This window comes from Nicotiana tabacum, chromosome 18 (assembly GCF_000715075.1).
Source record: "Nicotiana tabacum cultivar K326 chromosome 18, ASM71507v2, whole genome shotgun sequence".
Classification (NCBI taxonomy): Eukaryota; Viridiplantae; Streptophyta; class Magnoliopsida; order Solanales; family Solanaceae; genus Nicotiana; species Nicotiana tabacum.
In genome coordinates this window covers 154599473-154626491 of record NC_134097.1, presented here as the reverse complement: position 1 = coordinate 154626491, position 27019 = coordinate 154599473, and the positions used below count along the sequence as shown (strand labels likewise).

At 36.7% G+C, this 27019-nt stretch overlaps 1 protein-coding gene across 2 annotated transcripts; it reads left to right on the top strand.

Annotated features, from left to right (window-relative positions):
* Positions 1–1346: 1346 nt before the first annotated feature.
* LOC107763618 (callose synthase 3) lies at positions 1347–27019 on the top strand. 2 transcript variants are annotated; one of them, XM_075237540.1, is made up of 43 exons: positions 1347–1566; positions 2607–2829; positions 4254–4354; positions 4800–4924; positions 5037–5130; positions 5290–5400; positions 5506–5622; positions 5762–5854; positions 6899–6990; positions 7322–7448; positions 8152–8289; positions 8420–8496; positions 8584–8677; positions 8961–9080; positions 9175–9292; positions 9918–10252; positions 10345–10397; positions 10471–10531; positions 10882–10963; positions 11047–11096; positions 11206–11292; positions 11489–11626; positions 11754–11848; positions 11959–12043; positions 12300–12460; positions 12556–12679; positions 12813–12913; positions 13007–13136; positions 13212–13363; positions 13907–14016; positions 14144–14275; positions 14448–14516; positions 14624–14810; positions 14883–15030; positions 16172–16291; positions 16364–16482; positions 16598–16681; positions 17360–17472; positions 17586–17815; positions 17895–18692; positions 18776–18826; positions 19167–19352; positions 26588–27019. In XM_075237540.1, exons 2-43 carry the CDS (start codon positions 2646–2648, stop codon positions 26831–26833), a joined length of 5838 nt encoding a protein of 1945 aa, XP_075093641.1. In that variant the 5' UTR covers positions 1347–1566; positions 2607–2645; the 3' UTR covers positions 26834–27019. The 2 variants fall into 2 exon arrangements, with proteins under 2 accessions (XP_075093641.1, XP_075093642.1); XM_075237541.1 differs by lacking the exons at positions 1347–1566; positions 2607–2829; positions 4254–4354; ... (5 more) ...; positions 6899–6990; positions 7322–7448 and adding an exon at positions 7473–7540.

The window sequence follows — 27019 nt, the reverse complement described above, 5'->3', positions numbered from 1 at the left end:
GAATAATTTTTTGAACTCGATTTTAACTACGAATTTTGATACCAATTCAGTCCAAATCACCTCCAATCTTCCTCAAATTTTGTATATTGACTTATCTATATATTTTCAATGAATCTCAACCATACCCATTATAAAATTTACTTTTTTACTTAGATTTTTGGAATCTTGTATATATATATATATATATATATATATATATATATATATATATATATTTGTATTTCATCACCTTATTTGCTTCCTCATCCATGAAATTTTCTTTCCGTTTTGCATCTAATGTTGCTAATCACGCTTAAAAATATGGAAGAAGATCTTTGTATGCGATTTTTGGAAAGAAAGAATCTTATTTCTTTGAGTTTTCAATTTCTATATGTGTTTGGCTAGTTTTGACAAATCTATGATTAATTTAGATGTCGGTAAATTAAAACTTTACCGAAATCAAAATGACATTTTGAAACTTCAAATTGCTTCATATTCCCTGTTTTTAGCTATTCATTGAGACGTTATCCCTTTAAAAAAACTCTTGTTTTGAATTAAACAGCTATAATATGAGGATGAACATATTATGTTGGATGAAAGTACATTCTATATTATTTTACTGATATAGAACTTAGGTGATATTACGTTACTTTTTGCTTTTTTTTTTTTTTTTAAAAAACAAAATCTCTGGAGCATAAAGAATGTAGTAATACTTTTTCATAATAAGGCGAGTGAAAACAATAGTCACTACTACTAATATTTTCAACAGGCTATATTGTAGTTACAAATATATATATATAAAGATTGAACTCTTTTTAAACCTCATAGAGATAATAGTAGTGCCGTTACTATAATTACCAAAAAAGTAGCACACAACTTATCAATTTATAGTATATTTATTTCTTTTTTTAGATAATATTTTTTGCGTTCTCAATTTATATGATATAGTTTAATTCGCTATAAAATTTAAGAAACAAATAAAAATTTAAAATTTATAATCTTAAATATAATATATATTTATATAATTGTGTATTTGTGGCATTAAATATATTATAATATTTGTATGACTATAAAAGTTTTCATTAAGGACAATATTAAAAGCTTAAAAAAAAACTAAAACGATTTTGCAATGTGTCATTTTTGTTTTAGAACGGGGCTTCATTAAAAAAAAAAAAGTGTCATGTAAACGGTTTCAACAAAAATTCAAATGATAATGGCACATGGGTAATATAACCAAAACATAGGGACTTTTTGATAAACATACCTCGATACTTGACAGAGGGCCCCCACTAACCCCATGCCCCCTTTTCCACAATAAACTCCAAATTTTGATTTACTTTAACGTTGGCTCCACCCCCACCCCACCCCCAACTCTCACTACCCAACCATATTCGATTATACTGGGGTTGTTGTTGTATTCCCTCTTCTCTCTCATCACCATTTTTACACTTTTGCTTTCTTTCTTGCTAAGTAGCTTAAAGTTTCAGCCTCCCCAAAACCCCCCCCTCTCTCTCTAGGGTTTGTCTTGGTCATTCTCTTCAACTTTCCACCTTTTGCATTTCCTCATTCTTGAACTAACAATTAATGGTAAAAATGCAGTTCTTTAGCTTGCTTTACTTTGCTAAATCCTTTTGTTATCTGCTTATTTTGCTGAACTCTAACTACCCATCTTGCTCTTTCTATGTACTGTTCTCTCTTTTGAATGTTTATGCATAATTTTACCTTTTTGGTATGTGGGTGTGTTTGTTTTTTTGTACATTTTGTTGGTTTTTTGCTGCTGTGCTGGTAAAAATTTAATCTTTTTATTTTTTTAAAATCTTGATCAGTACAAACAATGGTAAATGGAGCTCTTTAGCTAGCTAAATCCTGTTGTTTATCTGCTGTTTGCTTTTTTTCACCTTTTTGGTATATGGCTGTATTTGTTTTCTGTACATTTTATTCGTTTTATGTTAATGTGCTGGTAAAAATTAAATCTTTATGCAAATTTTCACCTTTTTTTTGTACGTGGGTGTTTTTTTTTTCCGGTTGGTTTTATGCTAATGTGATGGTAAAAATGTAATCTTTTTTATTTATTAAAAATCTTGATCACTATTTCTTGAACTAACAAACAATGGTAAATGCAGCTCTTTAGCTTATTTTACTTTGTTAAATTCTAGTGTTTTCTGCTTATTACTGAAGAGTATATGCCCATTTACTTTGATAAATCCTAGTGTTTTCTGCTTATTACTGAATAGTATATGCTCATCTAGCTCTCACTATCTACGGTTCTCTCTTTCTTCAATCTTCTTGCAAATTTTAATTTTTTTTTCTGTATCTGGGTGTTTTTTTGTTACATTTTTTGGGTGTTTTGATATTAATGTACCTGTAAAACTGTGTTTTGTGCGGATGTTAATAGATGTTCAAGATGTGTCTTTTACCGTAATTTTTCTTCTTCTTTTGTATGTATAAGTTGTCTGTGTATATTGTGTGTTTTTTCTGTATGTTCTTGTGTTTTCTTAAGTGTTCTCATTTTCACTTAATGCCTGTGAAAATCACTTGATATTGTATCAGTTGTCTTGTGTTATTTTTTAGGCTTTTAATTTTATTTACCTGATACTAATGTGATCGCATGTTGAATTTATATTCAGACCTTTTAAGTGAAGATAAGGGTGTGAAAGTTAATTATAATGGCGTCAAGAGGGGGCCCTGAGCCGTCGCTGCAGCGGCGGATAACACGGACGCAGACGATGGGGAACATAGGGGAGTCAATGATTGATAGTGAAGTGGTGCCATCGTCTCTAGCGGAGATTGCTCCTATTCTTCGTGTTGCCAATGAAGTTGAACCCAGCAACCCCCGTGTCGCCTATCTATGTCAGTTCCTGAGACTAGAAATGTTTCTTGTTTTCTAATTAAGCATCTATATAGTTATTCATTTTTGAAGCTTTAATTTAAAAAGTCTTAAGTCATTTTGCCAACATGATAATTGGGAAAGAATCAGGAGGCAGCTGTACTGCTCCCGTTATTTCTCATTACAAGTTCGACAACAAGAAACGTATTCAAGTTAGAATTCTTCTTATCCCATTTAATGATTCAACAAACGAAGAGTCATTCTTTGGATCAGTTACAATGCTTTAAAGTTAGAACTCACAGATTACTTTACTAAAAAAATTGAACTCACAGATTCAATCATGGGCAAATGTGTGTCAATGGCAAGTTATCTTGAGAAACATCAAATGGGAGGAAAAATGTCCTCCAGAATGCTGTCTGAGAGAGTTTGCTATGGGATTTCTGAGTTTTACTTTCAGGCAGACAATGCTAGGGGCAATCAGTTTGATTGCATCTACTAAGGTCTAATAATATTCCCACGTTTGGAATGTAATATTAATTTTAATGAGGTCTTCTTACCATGGTGCTGTAGTAGGGGTGATTCATAAAAGGCGGCAATTGGCTGGTGTTGCTAAGAGCCTAAATTCAATAGGTTAATTGTTTGTAAATTCTGATGGCTTTAGCTTTTAGAAGTAGTTCTTTTCTTCTGATGGGTTGAAGATTTACTGGTATCTTTTTGCTGAAACTGTAAAAGATGCTCAATATATATCCTAGGATATGCATAATGTTAAACAAAAATATGGGTCAGAATGGTGTAGCAAGAGTTCTTGACAAAGTGATTTCAGGATTATAAATGTACTGATTTCAAGATAATGCTCAGGAGTTACAGTCGCATGGCCTAGGGATGCCAAAGGAAACTCAAAATGAGCTACCTATGGTGGTCTCAGTCAAATTAAAAGAAACAAGGCAGTTAATTGGTTATGTTGATTAGGACATGAAATAAGGTTTTGGACTTGAAGCAGGGAATGGAATTTCTGGCCTTCAATTGGTTGATTTGGTTTGGGGAGGCAGCGTCGACACTACCTTATGAGTGTTCTCACTAACCAAGCTTCAAATTAGATTAGGATGGCATCGACATTTTGTTTTTACTCTTTTCTTCAAATTAGGCAACCGCTGTTAATCAGCATTAATACGAGATGTTGGAGTTGGGTAAAATGTCTAAATAGTAGTTGAAATATGAGAGGTAATTTGTAATTAAAGTTGAAGGTGGTTATATTTCAGTAGGTAGAATATTTGGTATGAGTAAAGCTTTACAAATTACGAACTTCTAAGGAGGAAAATACTTCAAGTTAATTCGGATAATGTGACCTTATTCATCTTGTTATTGTCAAATTCTGGGCATGGACATGATCCTAGATATGCTTTCTAGTTGTCTATTCTAACATTCAGACTCATTACTCTGGTTGTAGGTCGGTTTTATGCTTTTGAGAAAGCTCATCGGTTAGATCCCACTTCTAGTGGACGTGGTGTTCGGCAGTTTAAAACGTCCCTCCTGCAGCGGCTTGAAAGGGTAAGTGGCCAAGCATGGATTTTCCTTTCCCTAATAATATGTCAATGACATGTTTTTATGGTTGGTTGGCTCAAGACAATGTTTTCTGTTCAACCTGCTTTCTCCTATGAAGTTTGCTTGTGGTAGTGGGTTTTCTTTGTATGCGTTTGTTCCATGTCGTTAAAGTTCTTATGAGTTAGCAGTTTACTCTTGTAGACACTTCTTTTCTAACGTCCCTTTAGATGTTACTTAGGAAGCCCAACTTAAAAGCTCACGTGCCATTATTTTAGGGCTATCACCTTTCTTTCCTTGTCCAATATTTGCTTTCTTTTCCCAGTGCGATTTCTTGCTTTCTTTCCCAGTGCGATTTCTTGCTTTCTGCTTTGTTAGTGATCATTAATAAGACTTGAGATATGTTTGTGCCCATTTGTAATTCATGTAAGTCTGTAACAAACTTACTTTTCAGGAAAATGATCCAACCTTGATTGGAAGGGTTAAAAAAAGTGATGCACGTGAAATGCAGAGCTTTTACCAGCATTACTACAAAAAGTACATTCAAGCTTTGCAAAATGCTGCCGAGAAAGCAGACCGGTGGGTCTTTTGCACCCTTGTTAGAGATTTGTTGTGCCTTCTCATAGTGGTCTCTTTCTCGCTTTTAGTTATACTGAAAGTTGTTTATCTCATCTTTTCAAAAAAATTCCAGTGCACAACTTACTAAGGCATACCAAACTGCAAACGTACTCTTTGAGGTTTTGAAAGCAGTTAACCAGACGCAAGCAGTAGAAGTCGACCGTGAGGTGAGAATGATAGTATTTTTCAACGAAATTGTTGCTAAACCTTCTTTTTCTGCTGACTTTACAAGCTCTTGCTTTGACTTACCATAACTCTAATGCTTTTCCTTGTTTATAACATTGTTTTCTTTGTATGTGGTGGATTATTGATTGTCCATTACTCAGATTTTGGAAGCTCATGATAAAGTTGCTGAGAAGACACAGATTTTAGTCCCCTATAATATTCTTCCTTTGGATCCTGATAGTGTAAATCAGGCAATTATGAGATTTCCTGAGGTTTGTATTCGCAGACAGGATTTCCAACTATAAGCATTTCTTTACCTTTGCATTTCCCTTTTCACATTTATTGCTTTAACAACTTCTCCTTTCCTCCTTTTACAGATTCAGGCTGCTGTTTACGCTCTCAGAAATACAAGAGGTCTTCCATGGCCCAAGGATTACAAGAAGAAGAAAGATGAAGATATTCTTGATTGGCTTCAAGCAATGTTTGGGTTTCAGGTAGCAATTCGTTTTTATTCTCAGTGTTATTTTCATGCTATTTCATACATCTTTTGAGGTTTAGAAGAAAAATTATCTCAGTTAGGATGCAAATCAATATGCTTTATTGAGCTCATTTTTTTTGTCAATTGCTTCTCAGAAAGATAATGTTGCAAATCAGAGGGAGCATCTCATTTTGCTACTTGCAAATGTACACATACGCCAGTATCCAAAGCCTGACCAGCAACCCAAGGTTTGGGACATGATACTGCTTTTATTGATGAGTGAACAAAATTTTCCCTCAACTGATAAATATGCTTTTAGTTGAGAGGATTGACGTACTTGGTCAAGAAAGATTGCCATTCTTCAATCTTTAGTAGGAGTCTTGAATTTAATTGCATTGTTTAAATCTGCTTGCTTGCTGACAGTTAGAGACTACTAGATGTTTAGCATAGTTACTCTCAATGAGGACTTTGAGACTGTTAAAAAAACACAATGTATTTTTAAGTTGCGACATTCACTAAAGCTCAAAGAGTGCATTTCTACTTGGTTGCTGTTTAATTTGGTAGCATGTTTCTACTAAAGCTCAAAGAGTTATTTCCACTTGCTATATACTTATTTTGCAACAAATGTTCTTTGCCGCACCTGATTCTAGTTTTGCTGAAGAAATATGTATGTGATTGATAAAAGGAAAAAAAACCTGTCTTCCTCATATTGAAAAAAATAAATACATTGAAAGTAGATATCTGATGTGTATTTGTCTCCTTGCTCGCAGCTTCTCAAGTCCCATAGTGCCATATTTAGCAAATTTTGAACTTCGTGTACTATTTTCCATGTTTGAACTTTTGGAGGAACAGTCTTCTCAACAAAACCAGTATCCTCATTTGGCTTTTTTGATTTTTTACTTTCCTGATGTTATTTTGACCCTCAAAAGAACAACAATAGGTCACTGCAGTTAATGCTAGCATGCATTAAAGTGGATGAGAACTGTAATTCAATGATCCCAATGTGTAGTCAATCCTTTATGCTCAGCAAATGGAATTGTTAAATGTTCTACTGATGCAGATGTTAATATAATGAGTTAAAGGACGGATTCCATAACAAGAATATGAAGAGATAATTTGTGTTTTGAAATTTTTTGATTGATTGATCTGCTTTGACTGGTGCATGGTGGGAGGTTTCAAGAGTTACAAGAAGTTACTGCAGATAATATGTGCTTAATCCCTCTCTTACAGTTTTCCCTAGTTGCCTATCAATACTGTTTTTTTCTTCTTGTTCATTGTGTTGTTTTGCATAGTTGGATGAGCGTGCTTTGAATGAAGTCATGAAGAAGCTTTTCAAAAACTACAAGAAATGGTGCAAATATTTGGACAGGAAAAGCAGTTTATGGTGAGGAGCTTCTCTTTAAATTTTTGAAATGGTTATGTCCTACTGCCTTCAGACGTTAACACTTGAAGTGAAATTCTGATTTTTAGGAAAACAGCTAATATATCTCATACTTTCATCCAAGATCTTTTCTTGATTGTTGTCTATCAAAGTAGATAGAATAAAGTCTGCATCTTTGATGCTTTGTACTTCAGAACAGGATAACATGTGCCTGTAGCTTCCTTTAGCATCTCTTGTAGATGTGTTTGTCTGTAGCAAAGAGCCGAATGCTTTGCAAATTAAGCTCATCTTGCACTTGTATGTGTTGATCTTTTCCTAATTGTCAACATTGTAGGTTGCCAACCATACAACAGGAAGTACAGCAGCGTAAATTATTATACATGGGATTGTATCTTCTCATATGGGGGGAAGCAGCAAATTTAAGATTCATGCCAGAATGCCTATGCTACATTTACCATCATGTAAGCTTTTAGAAGTGCTGTATCTTCTCATATGGGGGGAAGCAGCAAATTTAAGATTCATGCCAGAATGCCTATGCTACACTTACCATCATGTATGCTTTTAAAAGTGCTTATGTTTTCAGAACTTAGTGGATTGTTTTTAATGTTTCTCGAAATCTGAACAATTTTTGAAGAACATATAGATTCTTTTTCTTATCTTATTTTTTGAATTTATCACAAATAAAAATGCAGAAGTCGACATTGATGTAATTAGTGGGTTCTTTGTTGCTGGATTTTGGATGAGAGCAAAGCTGTAAAGCGCTCATACTTACACGGCGATAGCTTTCATCAAATTGTTCTCACATGTTAATACTTTCTTCTGCTAACAGTTCGAGGAGTTTTCTTACTTTCTGGTGGTGTGGAAGGTTGCTGCTTTGTTATATGAGTAACACACAAGGTTGACAAAAAAGATTTATTAATAATTGTAAATCGAGAAGAGAGTATAATTTCATAAACTAGCTACTCTACTTGTCAAGAGGGTTAAATAAGATTACCATGGTACATTTCATTTTCGTCAACACCGTATGTTGCATTTATCTGCCAGCTTCTCAGCTGCTTTTGTCAATTGTTTATATTTTTGTTACAATTTGCCTTTTATAATATGCTTCAGATATTTCTTGTTACGTTAAAGCATTTGGATCTCACACATTGGTTTCTCATATAGATGGCATTTGAACTCTATGGCATGCTAGCTGGCAATGTTAGTCCCATGACGGGTGAAAATGTTAAGCCAGCTTATGGAGGGGAAGAGGAAGCTTTCTTGAGAAAAGTTGTTACTCCTATTTATGAAGTGATTGCACGGGTATTAGATGCATTTCAAAGCTATCTGTTCCTCTTCAATCTATTGTATTAAAAAGAACCAGTTTTGGTATTTTTACCTTTCTTTAGAACGTGAGGGAAATTCTTTTTATGCCCTTTTCTGTCATTTTCAGGAAGCTGCTAGGAGCAGAAGAGGAAAAGCAAAGCATTCCCAGTGGAGGAACTATGATGATTTAAATGAATACTTTTGGTAGTCAACCTTTCCGTTTTCTGTTTTTTTTCCTGGTTCAGTTATTCAATAGTTTGTTCATTTCTGACTTTACGCATACAACTGTAGGTCAGTGGACTGCTTCAGGTTAGGTTGGCCCATGCGCGCTGATGCTGATTTCTTTTGCCTCCCTGTGGAAGAACTTCGTGCTGAGAGAAATGGGGTAATGTTTTAGCGGCAGAAGTCATCTTAATAACACCATGTTATGTGCATTTCACTGTTTTCGAGCATTGTCAATTTATTTAGCATTTCATGCCTCCATCCCTATGAAATTGTAATTTTCTTTAATATATGGTGTTACAGTACCAATGTCATTGTGCTCTATGCCATAAGCTTACGTGATTAATGCATCAGACTATCCGCTGTTTTTCGGAAGTTCAATAGAACTTTATCCCTGATGATATAAACTCATGAACTAATTATATTAAGTTAATTGTGAATTCCAGGAAAACAAGCCTTCTAGAGATCGCTGGGTGGGGAAAGTTAATTTCGTTGAGATACGATCATATTTGCATATCTTTAGGAGCTTTGACAGAATGTGGAGCTTCTTCATATTGTGCTTACAGGTACTTTCTTCTTTTTGTGACCGTGGCTAGGTTGTCCATTATCTTTATGTACTTGACAATTATAATTTGACAAGGTATTGTTGATTGTGTGTAGGCAATGATAATTATTGCTTGGAATGGTTCAGGAGAGCTGAGCATGGTTTTCACTTCAGATGTTTTCAAGAAAGTATTGAGTGTGTTTATAACAGCTGCAGTTTTGAAGCTTGGGCAAGGTTTGTAAAATTCATTTCTCTTTTCTGCAGCATAGCAAACTATATTATAATTGAAGCTCTTTCAAAGTTTGCTACCTTCTGTCCCATCTTACTGCACTAATATTTTTCTACATGATTGGTGCAATTTTTATGGATGATAAAATTGGAAGTTTCCAGCAAGTAATTGGATATAAATGAAGGATTATTTTTCTTTGTACTTTTGAGACAAAAGCTTAAGTGTTTTTTTGGTTAAGCTAAAATACCATGAGCTACTAGCAACAATTTGTTGAACAGAATTTATGATAAAAGTTATTTAGATGCGACAATAGGTGAATTCTTTCTATTTGCTTAAGCGTATTTGCTAGCTGTGTTAGTGGAGGTAAAAAGTACCCAGCACAACGCCATTATTAAAAAAAGTTATTTAGCATTTGATGCTCTGCAAAAAGATATTTCCTCCAGTGAAATGTGTATTAATCCATACAAATATGGTTTGATTGCACACAGGCAGTTGTGAATGGTAAAAAGTCTCACCAAAAAGTTATTTGTTTATGTGGATGGTTATTGTTTTTGGCGATCCCTAGAGCAGTGCTCTGATATTTGTTGCGGCACTATTTTTACATAATAACTTACCTTATAATTGTTGCAGCCGCTCTTGATGTGGTTCTTAATTGGAAAGCTAGGCACAGCATGTCATTCTATGTTAAACTACGATACATATTGAAGGTCATATCCGCAGCTGCTTGGGTGGTCATTTTACCTGTTACATATGCTTATACATGGGAAAATCCTCCTTCATTTGCCCAAACCATTAAAAATTGGTTTGGCAACAACTCAAATTCTCCTTCACTATTTATACTGGCTGTGGTTATCTACTTGTCGCCCAATATGCTCGCTGCTCTGCTCTTTCTTTTTCCCTTCGTCCGTCGATTCCTAGAGAGATCACACTACAAAATTGTGATGCTGATGATGTGGTGGTCACAGGTACATGTTTTTTTTTTGACTCATTTGTACATTTTTAAGAGCACTTATTGTTCTGTTTAGAAATCTGATACGGCTTTTATTGTCAATTGCAGCCTCGGCTTTATGTTGGTAGGGGAATGCATGAGAGCACTTTTTCTTTGTTCAAGTAAGACGTCACTAAGTCGAAGCATTTTAACTTTCATGTCGATGGGTCTACTAATTTTTATTCTAAATTTCAGATACACTATGTTCTGGGTACTTTTAATTGCGACAAAACTAGCATTCAGTTTTTATGTAGAGGTAATTCCTCTTCTGTTGCCAGCTCTTACCTTTTAGTTTGTCAAAAGCAAGCCATATAATTTAGAAGCACATTGTTTTATTTATTAATTCGTTAGATGTTTTAGGTTCTAGGTAGGACAATGTCACTTTCATATTAGAAGATTGAGTTGTAATATGCATCAGTTTTTTACGTGCTAGCCAATAGCTGCTATTGTCTTACACTCTTACTCTGGAGACACTTTTGTCCTACTATAGTGTTTTATGAATTGGTATTTGACTTTCTTTTGTTAAGCACACATCAATATTTTGTATATTCACAGAAGTTGCCTGCTTTACGAATTATATTGACAATGAAAAGTTGTTTGCTGCAGATAAAGCCTTTAGTGGATCCAACAAAAAAGATTATGAATGTCCACATTACCACTTATCAATGGCATGAGTTTTTTCCCCACGGTAATGAACTTGACTTGAACTTTGAGCCTTTTGATATTATGCCCTTCTGCTCGTGGTCCTGACATGGCTATTTTGATTTGCAGCAAGCAGCAACATTGGTGTTGTTATCGCTCTTTGGGCTCCAGTTATCCTTGTACGATTCTCCTCCTTCGTTCGGATAATCTTTAACAGAGGCATGGTGTAATCACTAGTAGTTTATTCCAGTTTAAGCTAATGCACTGGTTGGATTTACTTCATTGTAGGTTTATTTCATGGATGCTCAGATATGGTATGCCATTTTCTCCACACTATTCGGTGGTATTTATGGAGCATTTCGTAGGCTTGGAGAGGTTGGTGGCTAACTGCTTCATTTCTGTGGTCTTTTGTCTTAAGTTATCTTTGATTATAATTTAAAAAATGAACATAATATAGATTGCTTAGTCTATAAGTATAAGCTGCTTCTGCAAATTCTAACAAAATAAGATGATAAGCTAATAGAGCTAGGTGTGCTTTTTATTGAACTCTAATTTTTTGTCTTGCTTTCAGATTCGAACCTTAGGAATGCTGAGGTCCAGGTTCCAGTCTTTGCCAAGTGCTTTTAATGCCTGTTTGATACCGGAGGAAAAGGGCGACCAACCAAAAAAGAAAGGACTAAAAGCAACATTTTCCCGAAAGTTCAACAGGGTTAGGTTTCTTCCACGTTTTGGTCTGCAATATCGAATATCTGGATTTATTTTAGCATGGAACAAAATTAAAAAGGAAGTGATCAGGAAGTTAACTTGAACTTTGTATACATGTGATCGGTTATTAGGTGCCATCCAACAAGGAAAAGGAAGCTGCAAGGTTTGCTCAGTTGTGGAATAAAATAATAACAAGTTTTAGGGAGGAAGATCTTATTAGCAATCGGTAATTTGAAATGTTACACGCATGATTTTTCCATTCCGTCGCCCTCATTTGGGTGTGTAATCAAAGTTATGCATTTACTTACTACTGTTATGCTTTGCATTCGTTTTCAGTGAGATGGACCTTTTGCTTGTTCCTTATTGGGCTGATCGTGAGTTGGATCTCGTGCAGTGGCCGCCATTTTTGCTTGCTAGCAAGGTTATGACTTTTTCATTTTTGTTTTATTTTTGGTCTCAAACTTGCTGCATTGGTAAAAGATTTTGTTATGTAGTTTGGCACTAAACGAGACTTATTTCACAATGGCATTTGACAAAATCCTATATATTTAGTTTTTTTCATATTGAGATATTATTGGATTAACTATTTTTGATTCTTCATACCCTCATTCAACAATCAGTAGCTGATCTTCCTTTTTATTCACTTGATTTCTGACTCATTCAAATTGTATGAATAGATTCCAATAGCAGTGGATATGGCTAAGGATAGCAATGGAAAGGACCGTGAGCTGAAAAAGAGGATAGAGGCTGACCCTTATATGTCATCTGCTGTTTGTGAGTGCTATGCTTCATTTCGCAATGTAATAAAAGTTTTGGTTTCTGGCCATCGTGAGAAGGAGTAAGTTTCTGCCAGATCATAGTGACTTATTCTGCCATTCCTTTGCTCCGATAGCTTTCCTCACTTGTAAATTCTCTCTGTGTGTTGTTATTCAGGGTTATAGAGTATATCTTTTCAGAAGTTGACAAGCATATTGAGGCTGGTGATTTAACTAGTGAACTCAAGATGAGTGCTCTTCCCAGTCTATATGAGCTGTTTGTTAAGCTTATCAAGTACTTGGTAGGTTTTCCAAGTCCATTCTCGTTGTATTCTTTTCATAGTCACTTTTATAGATATTTCTAGCCATCCAACTTATCTTACTGATAAATCGGGAAATTGAATTAAAACTGATTTTTTTGTTTTGTTTTTACAGCTAGACAATAGGCAGGAGGACAGGGATCAAGTTGTACTTCTATTCCAGGACATGTTAGAAGTTGTTACGCGAGATATAATGATGGAAGATCATGTATCAAGGTTTTTCTCTTGCCTATAATTGCTAAACTTCCACGTTATTCGTGAATGTGACAAATAAATTTTGTTTGAACTTTTTTCTTTTCAACCAAGCAGCTTGGTAGATTCCATCCATGGAGTCTCAGGATATGAAGGAACGGTTCCTCTTGATCAGCAATATCAGTTATTTGCTTCAGCTGGAGCTATCAAATTTCCTACTCCTGAATCAGAAGCTTGGAAAGAGAAAGTAGGTCAAGTTGACGGAGATATATTTGTTATTATAGTTCATTTTCTTTTTGTAACTGTTTTCAATTTTCCACAGATCAAAAGGTTGTACTTGCTGCTTACAGTAAAGGAGTCGGCAATGGATGTACCGTCCAACTTAGAAGCTAGGAGGCGAATATCCTTTTTCTCCAATTCATTGTTCATGGAAATGCCCACAGCACCGAAAGTCCGAAACATGCTTTCTTTCTCGTAAGTGAAGTTATGAGCAAATTTTGAGAAAAAATCAAATAAAACTTAGAAATATCAGTAACATTTTTCTATCCAAATCAGAATCCAGTTCCTAATCAAACCAAAATTTTAGTGGGAGGCATTTTTGAGCAACTTGGCTGACGGCGAGGGCACTTATAGGACAGGAACGAAATGAAGGACAGAGTTGTCCATTTCGAATAGTTAGGGGCTAAATTGGCCCTTTTCCCTAAAAAAGAATATTAATTTAAAGCCTGAAGTTTACACAGCATGAACTAAAGGATCAATATAGTATTACCCACTAAATGTCTTAACGAATGAAAGCAATCTCAGAACCATTTTATGAATAAGCAACAAGAAACAGTATAGAACGGGAGAACAAGCAGTTGTTGGATAATTCTAGTAGGATAGAACATTAAATATAAGTATGTGTAGCTATCCAAATTTACTTAAAACATGGATTATGGAATATGATTGATTTTTTTTTAAGAGATTTTATATACTAGAAGAGGTTGGTGACTTGTTTCTTGAACTTTCTTACTTCAGTGTCTTGACCCCATACTACACGGAAGAGGTCCTTTTCTCATCAGATGATTTGGATAGACAAAATGAAGATGGTGTTTCCATTCTGTTCTATTTGCAAAAAATTTATCCAGGTTTGCTTGTTGACTTGATTTATTTAGTTTTTTGTTGTTAATCACATGATCAACTGCTAGTAATTTTTTTCTCCTTTTCTGGTTCTTTCTCTGTTTTTTTCACTGAACTAGTAATGGTGGCATACAGATGAATGGCTCAATTTCATTGAGCGTGTGGATTGTACCAGTGAAGACGACCTCAGGTTTAAATGGTCTCCTGATTTAGAAGAAAAACTCCGCCATTGGGCTTCATATAGGGGGCAGACTTTAACAAGGACAGGTATGGAGTTGATATTTGATGAGTGCACAAGAGGATAAAAGAGATCTCGTAGTTAATTTTGCAATATTTTCTTTCTTACCCCCTCCCCTCTTAAATCCTCTCCCCATTCCGCCTAAACTCCTTTAAAAAAAATTCGTACATTTGATGGATTGATGTGTTGTTTAATTTCTAGTGAGAGGGATGATGTATTACCGCAGAGCTCTGGAACTTCAATCTTTCCTTGATATGGCCCAGGATGATGGTAATTGACTAGTATCTCAGAATCCTTGAGTTACATATTAAATCCTTGTTGCCATTTAACATTGTATTCACCTGAATTTATAAGTTAACTTTTTCTATGTTGAACAGATTTGTTGGAGGGGTATAAAGCTATTGAGTTAAACGAGGATCAGATGAAGGGAGAGAGGTCTCTTTGGGCACAATGTCAAGCAGTAGCTGATATGAAATTCACATATGTTGTCTCATGCCAGTTATATGGTATACACAAGCGATCTGGTGATCAACGTGCACAAGATATTCTCCGGCTTATGACAACGTATGTGTCATTTTTTTTAGTTTGTCTACTTGATAATGCAATGTGCTAACGTCTATATATTTTGGTTAATAGGTACCCATCCATGCGTGTTGCGTATATTGATGAAATTGAAGAACCAAGCAAAGACAGGTCCAAGAAAGTTAATCCAAAGGTCTACTATTCCACCCTTGCCAAAGCTGCCATTTCAAATTCTTCTGAGCCTGGTCAAAACTTGGATCAGGTAAGAGAAGTCTGATCTTTTGTCATGATTATCGCATATGTTTCTTTTGATGGGATAAAAGGCAAGATATGAGGAGCTTATTAAATGCTATTCCATTTTCACCACATTTGAAGCCCTTGTCATGCCAAAATCTCTTATTGGGAGGCACCAAATTGCTTTGATTTCACAGGAGGCATCATTTCAAGTTATTGACATCACTAATCACAACTTGACTTCATGGGAACTTTTTTGAATGTTTCTTGGAAATAGAAGGCAGTTTTTTTAATACAATTTACAAAGCAATCTAGACATTATTTGGAGTAGTCAGAAAAGTACAGTCTTTTTGGGGAATTTGAGATTCAGGAGGAACCTACAAGATTGTGAGATGGAAGAATTTTACAATCTGGCGGAGATTCTGTATGAGCTGGACGCACTGAACAACTTATTTGATACATGGAGATGGGGAGAGAGTAAGAATGGATTATTCACTGTTAAGTCGTTTTGTAAGAGCTTATTACAGAGAGAGGAACATATTTTCCCTCACTACTCTATTTGGATTCTTAGAGCACCGAGAAATGTGTGTTTCTTTGCATGGTTGGCGGCGAGGGGAGTGATTTTTACAGCGGAAAATTTGAGAAAGAGAAGGATCACCTATGTTAGTGTTTCATGCAAAAGCTCGGGCGAAGATGTGGATCATCTCCTTGGGGTGCAATGGGTGATGCCGGGCACTGTGAAGGAGGTGTTGCACAGTTGGCCCCATAGTAGGGGGAAGAGAAGTTCAAGGGCATGGAATGTTGTCCTTGTAGCAATCATGTGGGTTATTTGGAAAGAGAGAAATAGGAGGGCATTTGAAGGAATAGGAGGGCATTTGAAGGGGTGGAACAAACTTTTGTAAAGTTGTAAAGCAGTCTTCTTTTCCTAGTTTCTTTTTGGTGTACTCATGAGGTATAGAGGATTGGGCCTCTTTTGTTGAGAACCATTTTTTGGTGCAGGTTCTCTTTTTTTGGTATACGGCTTGGTTTTCCCCAACTGTTAATAAAATTAATTACCTTATCAAAAAAAGTATAGGTTTTCTATTTGAATGGTTATTTGATGATTTTTTTAATGAATTGAATGGATATAAACTATGCATTCTAAAAATTATTTTGTTTTCTTCTCTTAGGATATCTACCGTATAAAACTTCCAGGCCCTGCTATCTTGGGTGAGGGAAAGCCTGAAAACCAGAATCATGCTATTATCTTCACTCGTGGAGAAGGGCTGCAAACTATAGATATGAATCAGGTAAGTGATTATAACTACATGAGATGTTGATTTCAATCTCTCCAATTTATGACATTAAATATCCATTTCTAGGATAACTACATGGAGGAAGCCTTAAAAATGAGGAATTTGCTTCAAGAGTTTCTTAAGAAACACGATGGTGTGAGGTTCCCTAGTATACTGGGGCTGAGGGAGCACATATTTACTGGAAGGTAAACACTTGTTACAATAGTATTTCACTTGTCCTGAATCTTTTTTATCCATACTTTTAGTATTTTAAATTGTTCTCTTTGAATACTACTTATCTCTTGTTTCTGTCTGATGCAGTGTTTCTTCTCTCGCGTGGTTTATGTCAAATCAAGAGACAAGTTTTGTGACAATTGGTCAGAGACTATTGGCAAACCCTCTGAAGTAAGAACTTTCAATCTCCAGTGCTCATCCTTGTTTCTGTTTCTAAGTTATAAGCCCTGTAAATGAATTTTTAATAAGCTCTATAATAGAGAACTGCATTATCCGTTTATACAAATATTAGAAGCTCTTTTTTTAAATTTTCATGTAGTGAGATAGATAGTTCAATGGATACACTTTTCAGGCATCTGTTTCTGGTGTTGCTACCAATTAAGTATAAGGTGACTTTTATAATCTCCTACTTCTTTCCAACTTGTCAAGAATTCGAAGTTGTGCAGGACAAAGCTTAAAACTGGGTTAGGACCACACAGAGCAGTTTTAATACATCTTAAAACAAAGACCGCTCGATAATCATCATTGGTACTGGAGTACACGTCATTCATTCATACAAGCAGTTGTGTGGATTTATAGATTGTCTTACTTGCAGTTAGAGATAATATGAATATATCAGCTTTACAAAATAAAATTGGCATTTGATAATCTAGAACTTCTCCAAATATTTGATCCTCATTTGTCATGGAACTGTGCTACTATTAGTTTACTATGTGCTTCTCTTTCAGATATGATGATGGGGTGTTTAAAGTTGTTTAGACATACTCCATTCATCCATGTCAAAGTCCTATATGAGTGTTGGCTCTTTCCCCACTTCAATTTAATAACTTCCATTTTATATTTCTCCAGGGTTCGATTCCATTATGGGCACCCAGATATTTTTGACAGACTGTTCCACCTTACAAGGGGTGGAGTCAGCAAAGCTTCTAAGATTATCAACTTAAGTGAGGACATATTTGCTGGTAGGTCCAAACTTTGTGAAGTTTGAGAACATCTTTAGGTTTTTGTATGTTTTTTTCAACTACTCATGTAAATTTGTCTTGAGAAACTAATTTCTTAATTTATGGTCTTGTAGGCTTTAATTCTACACTACGTGAAGGCAATGTTACTCACCATGAATACATTCAAGTTGGTAAAGGAAGGGACGTGGGACTTAATCAGATATCTCTATTTGAGGCCAAAATAGCCAATGGCAATGGAGAACAGACCCTGAGTCGGGATTTATACAGGCTTGGACATCGTTTTGACTTTTTCAGAATGTTATCATGTTATTTCACTACCATTGGTTTCTATTTCAGTACCTTGGTATGTGTCTCAAACTTCATTCAATGATGATTGTATTTTTTAATTTACCCCTGAACTTTTTTTTGCTTGCCTCTGGCAGATTACTGTCCTCACCGTATATGTGTTCCTCTATGGACGCCTTTACCTTGTCCTTAGTGGACTTGAGGAAGGGCTGAGTAAGCAACCGTCTATCAAGAACAACAAAGCTCTTCAAGTGGCTCTTGCTTCTCAGTCTTTTGTGCAAATTGGGTTTTTGATGGCCCTCCCTATGATGATGGAGATTGGCTTGGAAAAGGGATTCCGCACAGCACTCAGTGAATTTGTACTGATGCAACTGCAGTTGGCACCAGTATTCTTCACATTTTCACTTGGAACGAAGACCCATTATTATGGAAGAACATTGCTCCATGGAGGTGCAAAATATAGGCCTACTGGCCGTGGTTTTGTGGTCTTTCATGCTAAGTTTGCTGATAACTATCGCTTCTACTCCCGTAGCCACTTTGTCAAGGGACTTGAGCTAATGATACTATTGCTCGTTTATCAAATTTTTGGGCAAGGTTATAGAGGAGCTGTTGCATATGTCTTGATCACTGTGTCAATGTGGTTCATGGTGGGAACCTGGCTCTTTGCTCCCTTCCTCTTCAATCCCTCTGGTTTTGAATGGCAAAAGATAGTTGATGATTGGACTGATTGGAATAAGTGGATGAGCAACAGAGGAGGTATTGGTGTCCCCCCAGAGAAAAGTTGGGAATCATGGTGGGAGGAGGAACAAGAGCATCTTAGGCATTCTGGAATACGCGGTATTGTTGCTGAAATTCTGTTGTCTTTGCGCTTCTTTGTCTATCAGTATGGGCTCGTCTATCACTTGAAGATCACGGTGACAAATCAGAGTTTTCTGGTATGCCATGGACTATAACCCTTCTTCTTTTGCTCTAAGGTTGTCATCAGTTCACTATTCTAATATTTCTGCATGAATTGCAGGTTTATGGTGCTTCATGGTTAGTAATATTTCTGGTACTTTTTGTAATGAAGGTAAGACCAAATTATTTCGTATTCTCTGTTACAAGAAAATCTTACAAGATAAACTAAAAATACGAGTATTTTTCTCTGCCTGTGACATCCAAAGGAAATGGAAGTATGTCTATATATTTGAAACCTGGACTCTAATCGTGAGATGCTTTCAAATTTTACCTGAAAAATATGGAATGCTTCGAAATGAATTGGGATGAGATCAGACTTCTCTTTGCTGTTGCTTTGATACCTCAAAAAATGATCAACCCAGTGTCAATAACTACCGCTTTAAATTAACACACCCTGAGAACCATTATTATGCTCTTATCGTTTTTCTGATTTGTTTTTCTATATATTTCAGACAATATCTGTTGGTCGACGAAAATTCAGTGCGAATCTCCAACTCGTGTTCCGTATTATAAAGGGATTGATATTCTTAACATTTGTTGCAACACTGGTGATTCTGATGACACTGCTCCATATGACTCCTAAAGACATGGTGGTGTGTGTTCTCGCTTTTTTGCCAACTGGCTGGGGCATGCTTCTGGTTAGTCATCATCCTTTTTATGTTCTCTTTTATGTATTTTCTCGTTCACCTTTATGCATTAAGATCTCATATTGGTGATCCAATAAGATTTCCCATACTCGGCGTATATACTTTATCAACAAGTATGCTTCAGTGCTATTCCACTTAGAATTGTTGATTCATTATAAAACTGAGCAGTGAGCATAGACTAAGCATAGAAATATGACAAATGTTTTTCTTGCGATGATGAACAAGTAATTGACATCTATGTTGCGCGGACTCTCCAAAATGTAGCCGCACCCGTGTCGGATCCTTCAAAATGCACTACTTTTGGAGGATCCGACACGTATCCTGCCACATTTTTGGAGAGTTCGAGCAACATAGATTGACATGTGTTGTAAGTAAAATTTGGACCCCAATTTGCTTGGGATTGAGGCGTAGTTGTTGTACCAGGAAAACTTTTAGCGCCTACTGCTACTCTTTTGTCGGTTGCATTTAAATGTTGTCTGTTGGTAGAATTTTGGTAGTCAATATTAACAACTGCACAAACTCAGCTGTCTGTACTGCTATAGAGATATACTAGTAGTAATAAGTAATCCACGCCTACAAGGAGTGCAAGGTATCTATCTAATCCGCAGTTATACTTAAAAAGAATAGTGAATGCTCTTGCAAAACAATAATACTACTCATTAAGCAATCGAAGCAAAGATACCTTTTGAAAAGCTTTAAGCACAAAACAGCATAATATTTTTCAGTTTTTGCAAATATTGAACTTCAATATTAAAAAATGAAAAACTTGTTTGAGGAGTATTTCAATGCTATAATGGCTTTCACTCACCATTTCAACTTCCAAATATTCTTCTTGAACTTCAACTACAAATCTTTTCTTTTTGTGAACTTAAACCAAAATGTGTGAACACAGTAGAGTTATGGAGATTTAAAAATGAGTAAATTTTTTTTTTTTTTGAATTGGTAACTATTGTAAATATTATAAATATCAATACATAGGTTGCACTGAAAACCAAATTTACATTGAGAGACTTTGTAGATGTTCTAATTTGGGACCTAGCAAGATCCTAGTATGTCTATGATTGTCAATGTATCTTCTGTGTACATCTGTTTGCACCAAAAACAATAAAGAAGAATACAATTGAGTTTGATCTTCTGCACAGGATTGCTTCTGTCTTCAAAACATCTAGTGTTCCTTTCCCTCCAGACTGTCCACCAAATACAAGCCGGAACAGTCCTCCATCTATCTCTGCTAGTTGCTTCAGCTCCTGCTTCTTCCCAGCTATAAATGACATCTTTAATCCTGTATGGCATTGACCATGAAATACCCCTAAGACTAATAAAGATTTTCCATAGTTGGTCTGTAATCTTGCAATGAAGAAACAAATGGTTGACAGTTTCTGCATTTTCCCCACACAGAAAACATCTTGAACACAGAGAAATTCCCCTTTTTATGAGATTATCCTGGGTTAAGACCGCCTCCTTCGCTAGTAGCCATGTGAAGCAAGCTACCTTGTATGGAATCTTTGTTTTCCATATATGTTTCCAAGGCCATGTGTCTACCTGTTGATTATTATGATTCAAAATCTTGTATGCATCCTTCACTCGGAAAACCCCTCTGTTGTGCCTCTTCCACCATATTGAATCCAACCCTTCCTGTAATCCTGTAAATGCCTCCAGGTCTTTGTAAAGGTCAGCTAATCTTGTTATCTCCCAGTCATTCAGCTGTCTTCTTATAGCTATTTCCCATCCTTGACGACTCCTCATATCAGCTACTGTCCTATGCTGGTTTTGTGCTAAACCGAACATATCTGGGTATCTTTCCTTTAAGCTTCCAATTCCTAACCAATTATCATTCCAAAATGATGTGTTCCTTCCGTTGTTCACTCTTATGGAGGAGTGATTCTCCATTATAGGCCAAAGTTCTCTGATGGATTTCCACACACTTACTCCATATGATGTACTGACTTTTTTTGACACCCAGTTGTTTTCTTCACCATACTTTGCTTTGATCACTTTGCCCCATAAAGATTGGGGTTCTTTAGAGTACTTCCATAACCATTTAATTCTAAGAGCCTTGCTTTGGTTCTTCAAATTCCTTATCCCCAATCCACCTTGTTTTTTATCCATTGTTAGTGTCTTCCATTTGACTAAATGGAAGACCTTTTTCTCCTTATTGCCTTGCCAAAGGAATGATCTTCGAAGTTTGTCCAATCTCTGTAGAATGCCTGCTGGAATTGGGAACAAAGACATCATGTAAGTAGGTAGAGAGTCTAATACTGAGTTGATTAGAACTAGCCTCCCCCCCAATGATAGGTATTGTGATTTCCATCTTGACAACTTCTTCTCGCACTTTTCTATGACTGAATTCCAGATTTCTTTTGATTTGGATCTTGCACCAAGAGGCATCCCAAGGTAAACAGTTGGTAGGGACCCAACTTCTCCTCCCAATATCTGTGTCAGTTGCCCCATGTTAACTTCATTAATGGGAAAAATATTGCTTTTTCTCCAGTTAATGTGTAATCCTGATACTCCCTCAAATAGAACCAAAATGATCCTTAAGAATCTAAGTTGGTCTTTGTCAGCATCACAGAAGACTAGAGTATCATCAGCATATTGGAGATGTGTGATCTCTAGATTGTTAGCCCCACTCCTGTTTACCTCGAAGCCTTTAACCCATCCACTGACTTTAGCCGTTTTGATCATGTTGTTCATACCTTCCATAGCAATGATGAATAGAAAGGGAGATAAAGGATCACCTTGTCTGAGACCTCTGTGTGAGTGAAAATAACCTTTAGGACATCCATTTATGAGAATGGAGAATTTCACAGTAGAAATGCAAAATTTCATCCATCTAATCCATTTTTGCCCAAAACCCATTTGTTCTAACATTCTTAGTAGGAAGCTCCAGTTCACATGATCATAGGCCTTCTCAATATCCAATTTGCATAAGATTCCAGGTTCTTTCCTTTTTATTCTTGAGTCCACAGCTTCATTAGCAATCAACACTGCATCAATTATTTGCCTTCCTTTGATGAACGCCATTTGTTGAGCATCGACAATTTTCCCAACCACCCTCTTAAGTCTTTCCGTTAAGACTTTTGAGAGCAATTTGTAGAAGCTCCCTATCAAACTGATCGGTCTGAAGTCTCTCAATTCTTTCGCACCTGTCTTCTTTGGAATCAAAGCTATATATGTTGCATTGAAGCTTTTCTCAAACATCTCCTGTGAATGGAAGTTGTTAAAGGCCGCCATGATATCTTCCTTCAAAATGTCCCAACACTTTCTAAAAAAACCCATTGTGTATCCATCTGGACCTGGAGCCTTGTCACTTGCGCACATCTTTAGACTGCTCAACACTTCTTGTTCCTCAAAGTTCCTCTGTAAAGACTCCCTTTCTGATTCAGAAATGCTTGAACTATTTTCGAAATTGACTGTTGGTCTCCACTGTTCAGGTTCTGTGTATAGCTCCTTGTAGAATTCAATGATCTCATTCTCTATTCTTTCTGGATCCTCGACTACTTCATGTTGAATCATTATTTGGTCAATATTGTTGTTTCTCTTGCGTGCATTTGCAGTCCGATGGAAAAATTTTGTATTCCTATCCCCTTCTTTGAGCCACAGAGCTCTTGATTTTTGTCTCCATGCAATTTCTTCATTCTTGAGTTGCTCCTCAATCTCCATTAGAGTAGCTGCTTTCCTCACTGATTCCTCCTCTGTCAACGCTCTTAGTTGTTGTGTTGTCTCAAAATCTGCTAGTTTACTAAGCAATTTTGATTTTTGCAGTCCCAAATTGCCTTCATAACTTCTGCTCCATCCTTTTAGCTTGCCCTTGAGAGCTTTTAACTTGCAAGCTAAAATGTAATTAGGTCTTCCCGAGAATTCAAAAGATCCCCACCACTCTCTAATTCTGTCATCAAAACCTTCCACATTCAGCCACCAATTTTCAAACTTAAAGTATGATTTAGTTTGTTCCCACGCACCACAGTATAGAGCCACAGGTGAATGGTCCGAAATCAACCTTTGTTGGATAGTTTGCTTGATGTTTCTGAAGCTTACATCCCATTCTTCTGAAATAAGAAATCTATCAATTCTTGAAGCCGCTGTATGATTGTCCCCTTTGAACCAAGTATAATTTCCTCCTTCAAGTCGAAGATCTATCAACTCCATATCTTCTATAAAATTCGAGAACTCCACCATCGCTCTGGACCTCCTTGAACATTCCCGTTTTTCAGAAGGGTACCTTGTAACGTTATAATCGCCACAAACCGCCCAAGAACCTTCCATCAATCCCCTCATTGCACCAATTTCTCTCCACACTTTTTTCCTTTCTATTCTACAATTTGGAGCGTACACTCCTGTTATGTGACATTGAAAATTCTGTAAAAGAGCGTCAAACTTGCACGTCAAAGTGTATGCACCAGTCTGTAACACCTCCCCTTTCCATACTCTGCAATCCCATAACAACAAAATCCCCCCTCTCATGCCGCTAGCTTCTAAACTTGCATACCTCACCCATTTACCACCCCATATTTGCCTGACTATTTCCTCTATATCCCCCTCAATTTTTGTCTCTTGCATGCATATAATGTCTGCCCTCCAATTCTGCACTTGACTTTTTATGATCTCCCTTTTCTTCTTATCATTTAATCCCCTTACATTCCAGGAAATTACTTTGATCTTCATATTGAAATGATTGATAGATCTCTTCCCTACTCCTTTTCCCGTCACTCTTGAATTTGACATCAAAAGAAGTTAACCCTTTTAATTCCAGCGATTCTTTGAATCTTTGTTTCTTCACCTCCAACTCTGTCTCCACCCTTCTTACCTGTCTGCAGCTGTCAATTTGCATTAACAACTCCAGTGCTTCTTCTTCATGGCCTTGAATATCTACTCCAAACATTTTCCCCAATTTGATCATATTTTGATGGACCCATATTGTTGCATCCATGTTTTTATCCAATAATGGATTGTGTTGCTGAACTGCTATAGGGTTCACCTCCTCGATTTCCCACTCTTGGATAGAGCTAGATTGCTTCAGATGATCCAAAGCACTTCCCACACGATCATTCCCCTTCTTTGTGTTTGTACTTTGCTCCCCTGCCTTATGTTCCAATCTTGCTAACTCTACTCCACCTTTTGGCTGACTGCAACTGATAAGTGTTGCCTTTTGCATACTTTCATGATTTACATTGGGGGTTGGCTCCCCTGGAGAGGACTCTTTTGCCCCCAAGTAAGAAGGTCCTCCCATTTCCTCGATATAAGGCTTCAGCCCAGTATCAACAGAAAACTCACACGAGAGGTCATTAAAAATGACTTGTGCAGCCAAATCGGGGTCATAGGATTTCAGCTCGATTTTTGACACTTTACTGCTCTGATTCATCGAAGTTGAACCTTGTGTCAGTGCTTAGTTCATATCGTGTCTTTTTTTCAGCCCAGATTGGAATGAAAAATTTGGTACCGTCTCTTTCAATCCCAACCTCATTGGGAGTCTTTCTGCCATCACCAGCAATTTTGCCCATCACCAGCAATTTTGATTCTTGCCCACTTAAGATGATTTTTGAGATCAGTTTCTTCTTCTGTAGCTAACCATCCCCCACATAGATCTCCTATTTCTTTGAAGATCTTTTGTGACCATAGATGTAAAGGAATTCCCATGGCTCTAATCCAGCATGTTTCCTCAATTTGTGAGTTTGGAATGCATCCAGCAGTATGATTCCACCATTCCAGATGAAGCTTGAACTTTTTCCATCTCCATTCCCCTTGCACAATCTGCTCCGCCATGAATCTGTTTGGAAATTCAAAAAGAAACATGTTGCCTGTCATTTCGTATATGTTTACTCCATATGCTTTGTTCCATGAAGCACTAGCCCATCGCCTTATGTCTGCTAAAGTGGGTCTCTCATTGATTTCTTTGCCAAAAAACCCGATAATGCATCTTTTTAGGAGACCTGTGTCCTCTCCTCCAGAAGGTTCCAAAACAGAGATTTCCCCATTGCTCGTGTTGACCCTTGCCTCTCAAAGGGTATTGGATTGCCATTTACTCTCCTTAACTCCTTGGGCATAAGGAAGATTTTCCACAGTGTTTCTGGGTGGTACTATTGAATTCAGCCTGGTGTTCTGATAAATGAATCTTTCTATCTTAGCTGCTATGTCTTTCCAGCCGGAATTCAAAGTTAACTCTGGGATTATTATTACAGACCTCCCTTCTCCCTTCAGTGACAGAATACTCATATATCTTCCATGAGCGTTAAATTTCCTAGTACAGAAATGTTCTATCATTTGCTCCTTGTACTTCCATCTCTTCACTAGATTGTTTTGATCTGTCGAAACTTCTTTAAGTGCAAAGCAGATCCATTCCATTGCCTTTCTGCCCATGGATGATCTTCTCATCATGTTGCGACTTCTCTCAACCCATTCAAACCATGTGTCTTTGTTGGAGTTCCATCTGGTGATGTCAAAAGATTTGAATCCTGCGTTGAAATATATCCTGTTGTCTCCCATATTATACTATCCAACTGCTCAGTTTTTGAAATTTAGAGGAAAGTTTTCACCGTGAGCTAGAAAGTTTAAAGAAAAAGGAAACGGGAACCAGAAATCTGGACAGAAGGATTCCCGCCACCGGAAAAATAAACGTTGTCGGAATTCAGAAAGGATTGTATGGGTTTGGTCGGAAATACCCAGTGAGCATGCTGTCCAAAAAGAAATTTTTGAAAAGAGGTCAGGATCTTGCTCACGCGCCGGCGCGTGGCATTTGTCTCGCCAGAGACGAGCTGCGCGTGGGGGCGCGTGAGGGGTAATTTGTCGGAGCTATTTTCAGAGGGTTGGTCGGAATTTAGCTGGCGTGCTAATGGTGTTTGTGTAATCTCAGAAAACCTTGTTCTCAGGCTCCTCGGGGAGTGTGCCTGAGAGCTTAAGAAAGTAGAGAGAGTCTCCCGTTGTTTATAAATGAGTAAAAATTTTAATTAAAGGAGAATAAATAACATTTGATATACATTAGAGGGTTTGCAGTTGGTTGGTTGTGTTAAAATACAACTTTATAGGCCTTGATATGGCTATTAAAGAACGTGAGTCTTTTATTAATCTTTTCTACCCTTCGTTCTATGAGGATGCACACCTATCCAGAATGGCAAAGTAAACCAGCGAGCACTTAATATTAATTGGCATTTTTGCCATTTGTGTATGAAGGAAACCTATTTGTAGAAGTTTATTAGTTAATATCCTTCTATTTGCATTTTTATTCCCAGATTGCTCAAGCATTGAAGCCTGTTGTTCGAAGAGCTGGATTCTGGGGATCAGTTCGGACTCTAGCTCGTGGATATGAGATTTTAATGGGATTGCTTCTGTTCACTCCAGTTGCTTTCTTGGCATGGTTTCCATTTGTGTCCGAGTTCCAAACTCGTATGTTGTTCAACCAAGCATTCAGTAGAGGTCTTCAGATTTCTCGTATTCTTGGTGGACAACGCAAAGATCGGGCTAGGAACAAGGACTAGAATTACAGACATGAACAACTACATTAATATTAATCCTTCAATCTTGTCATTGTTCATTCCCATTGTAAGCTGCCTTTGTAATTATGTAGTGTTAATGGCAGCACTTTTTGACAATCCAAATTCCATTTTTGTAAAAGCCATTTGAAAATTCCTTAGTGGAACTTTTCTTTTATATTTTTGGGAAAA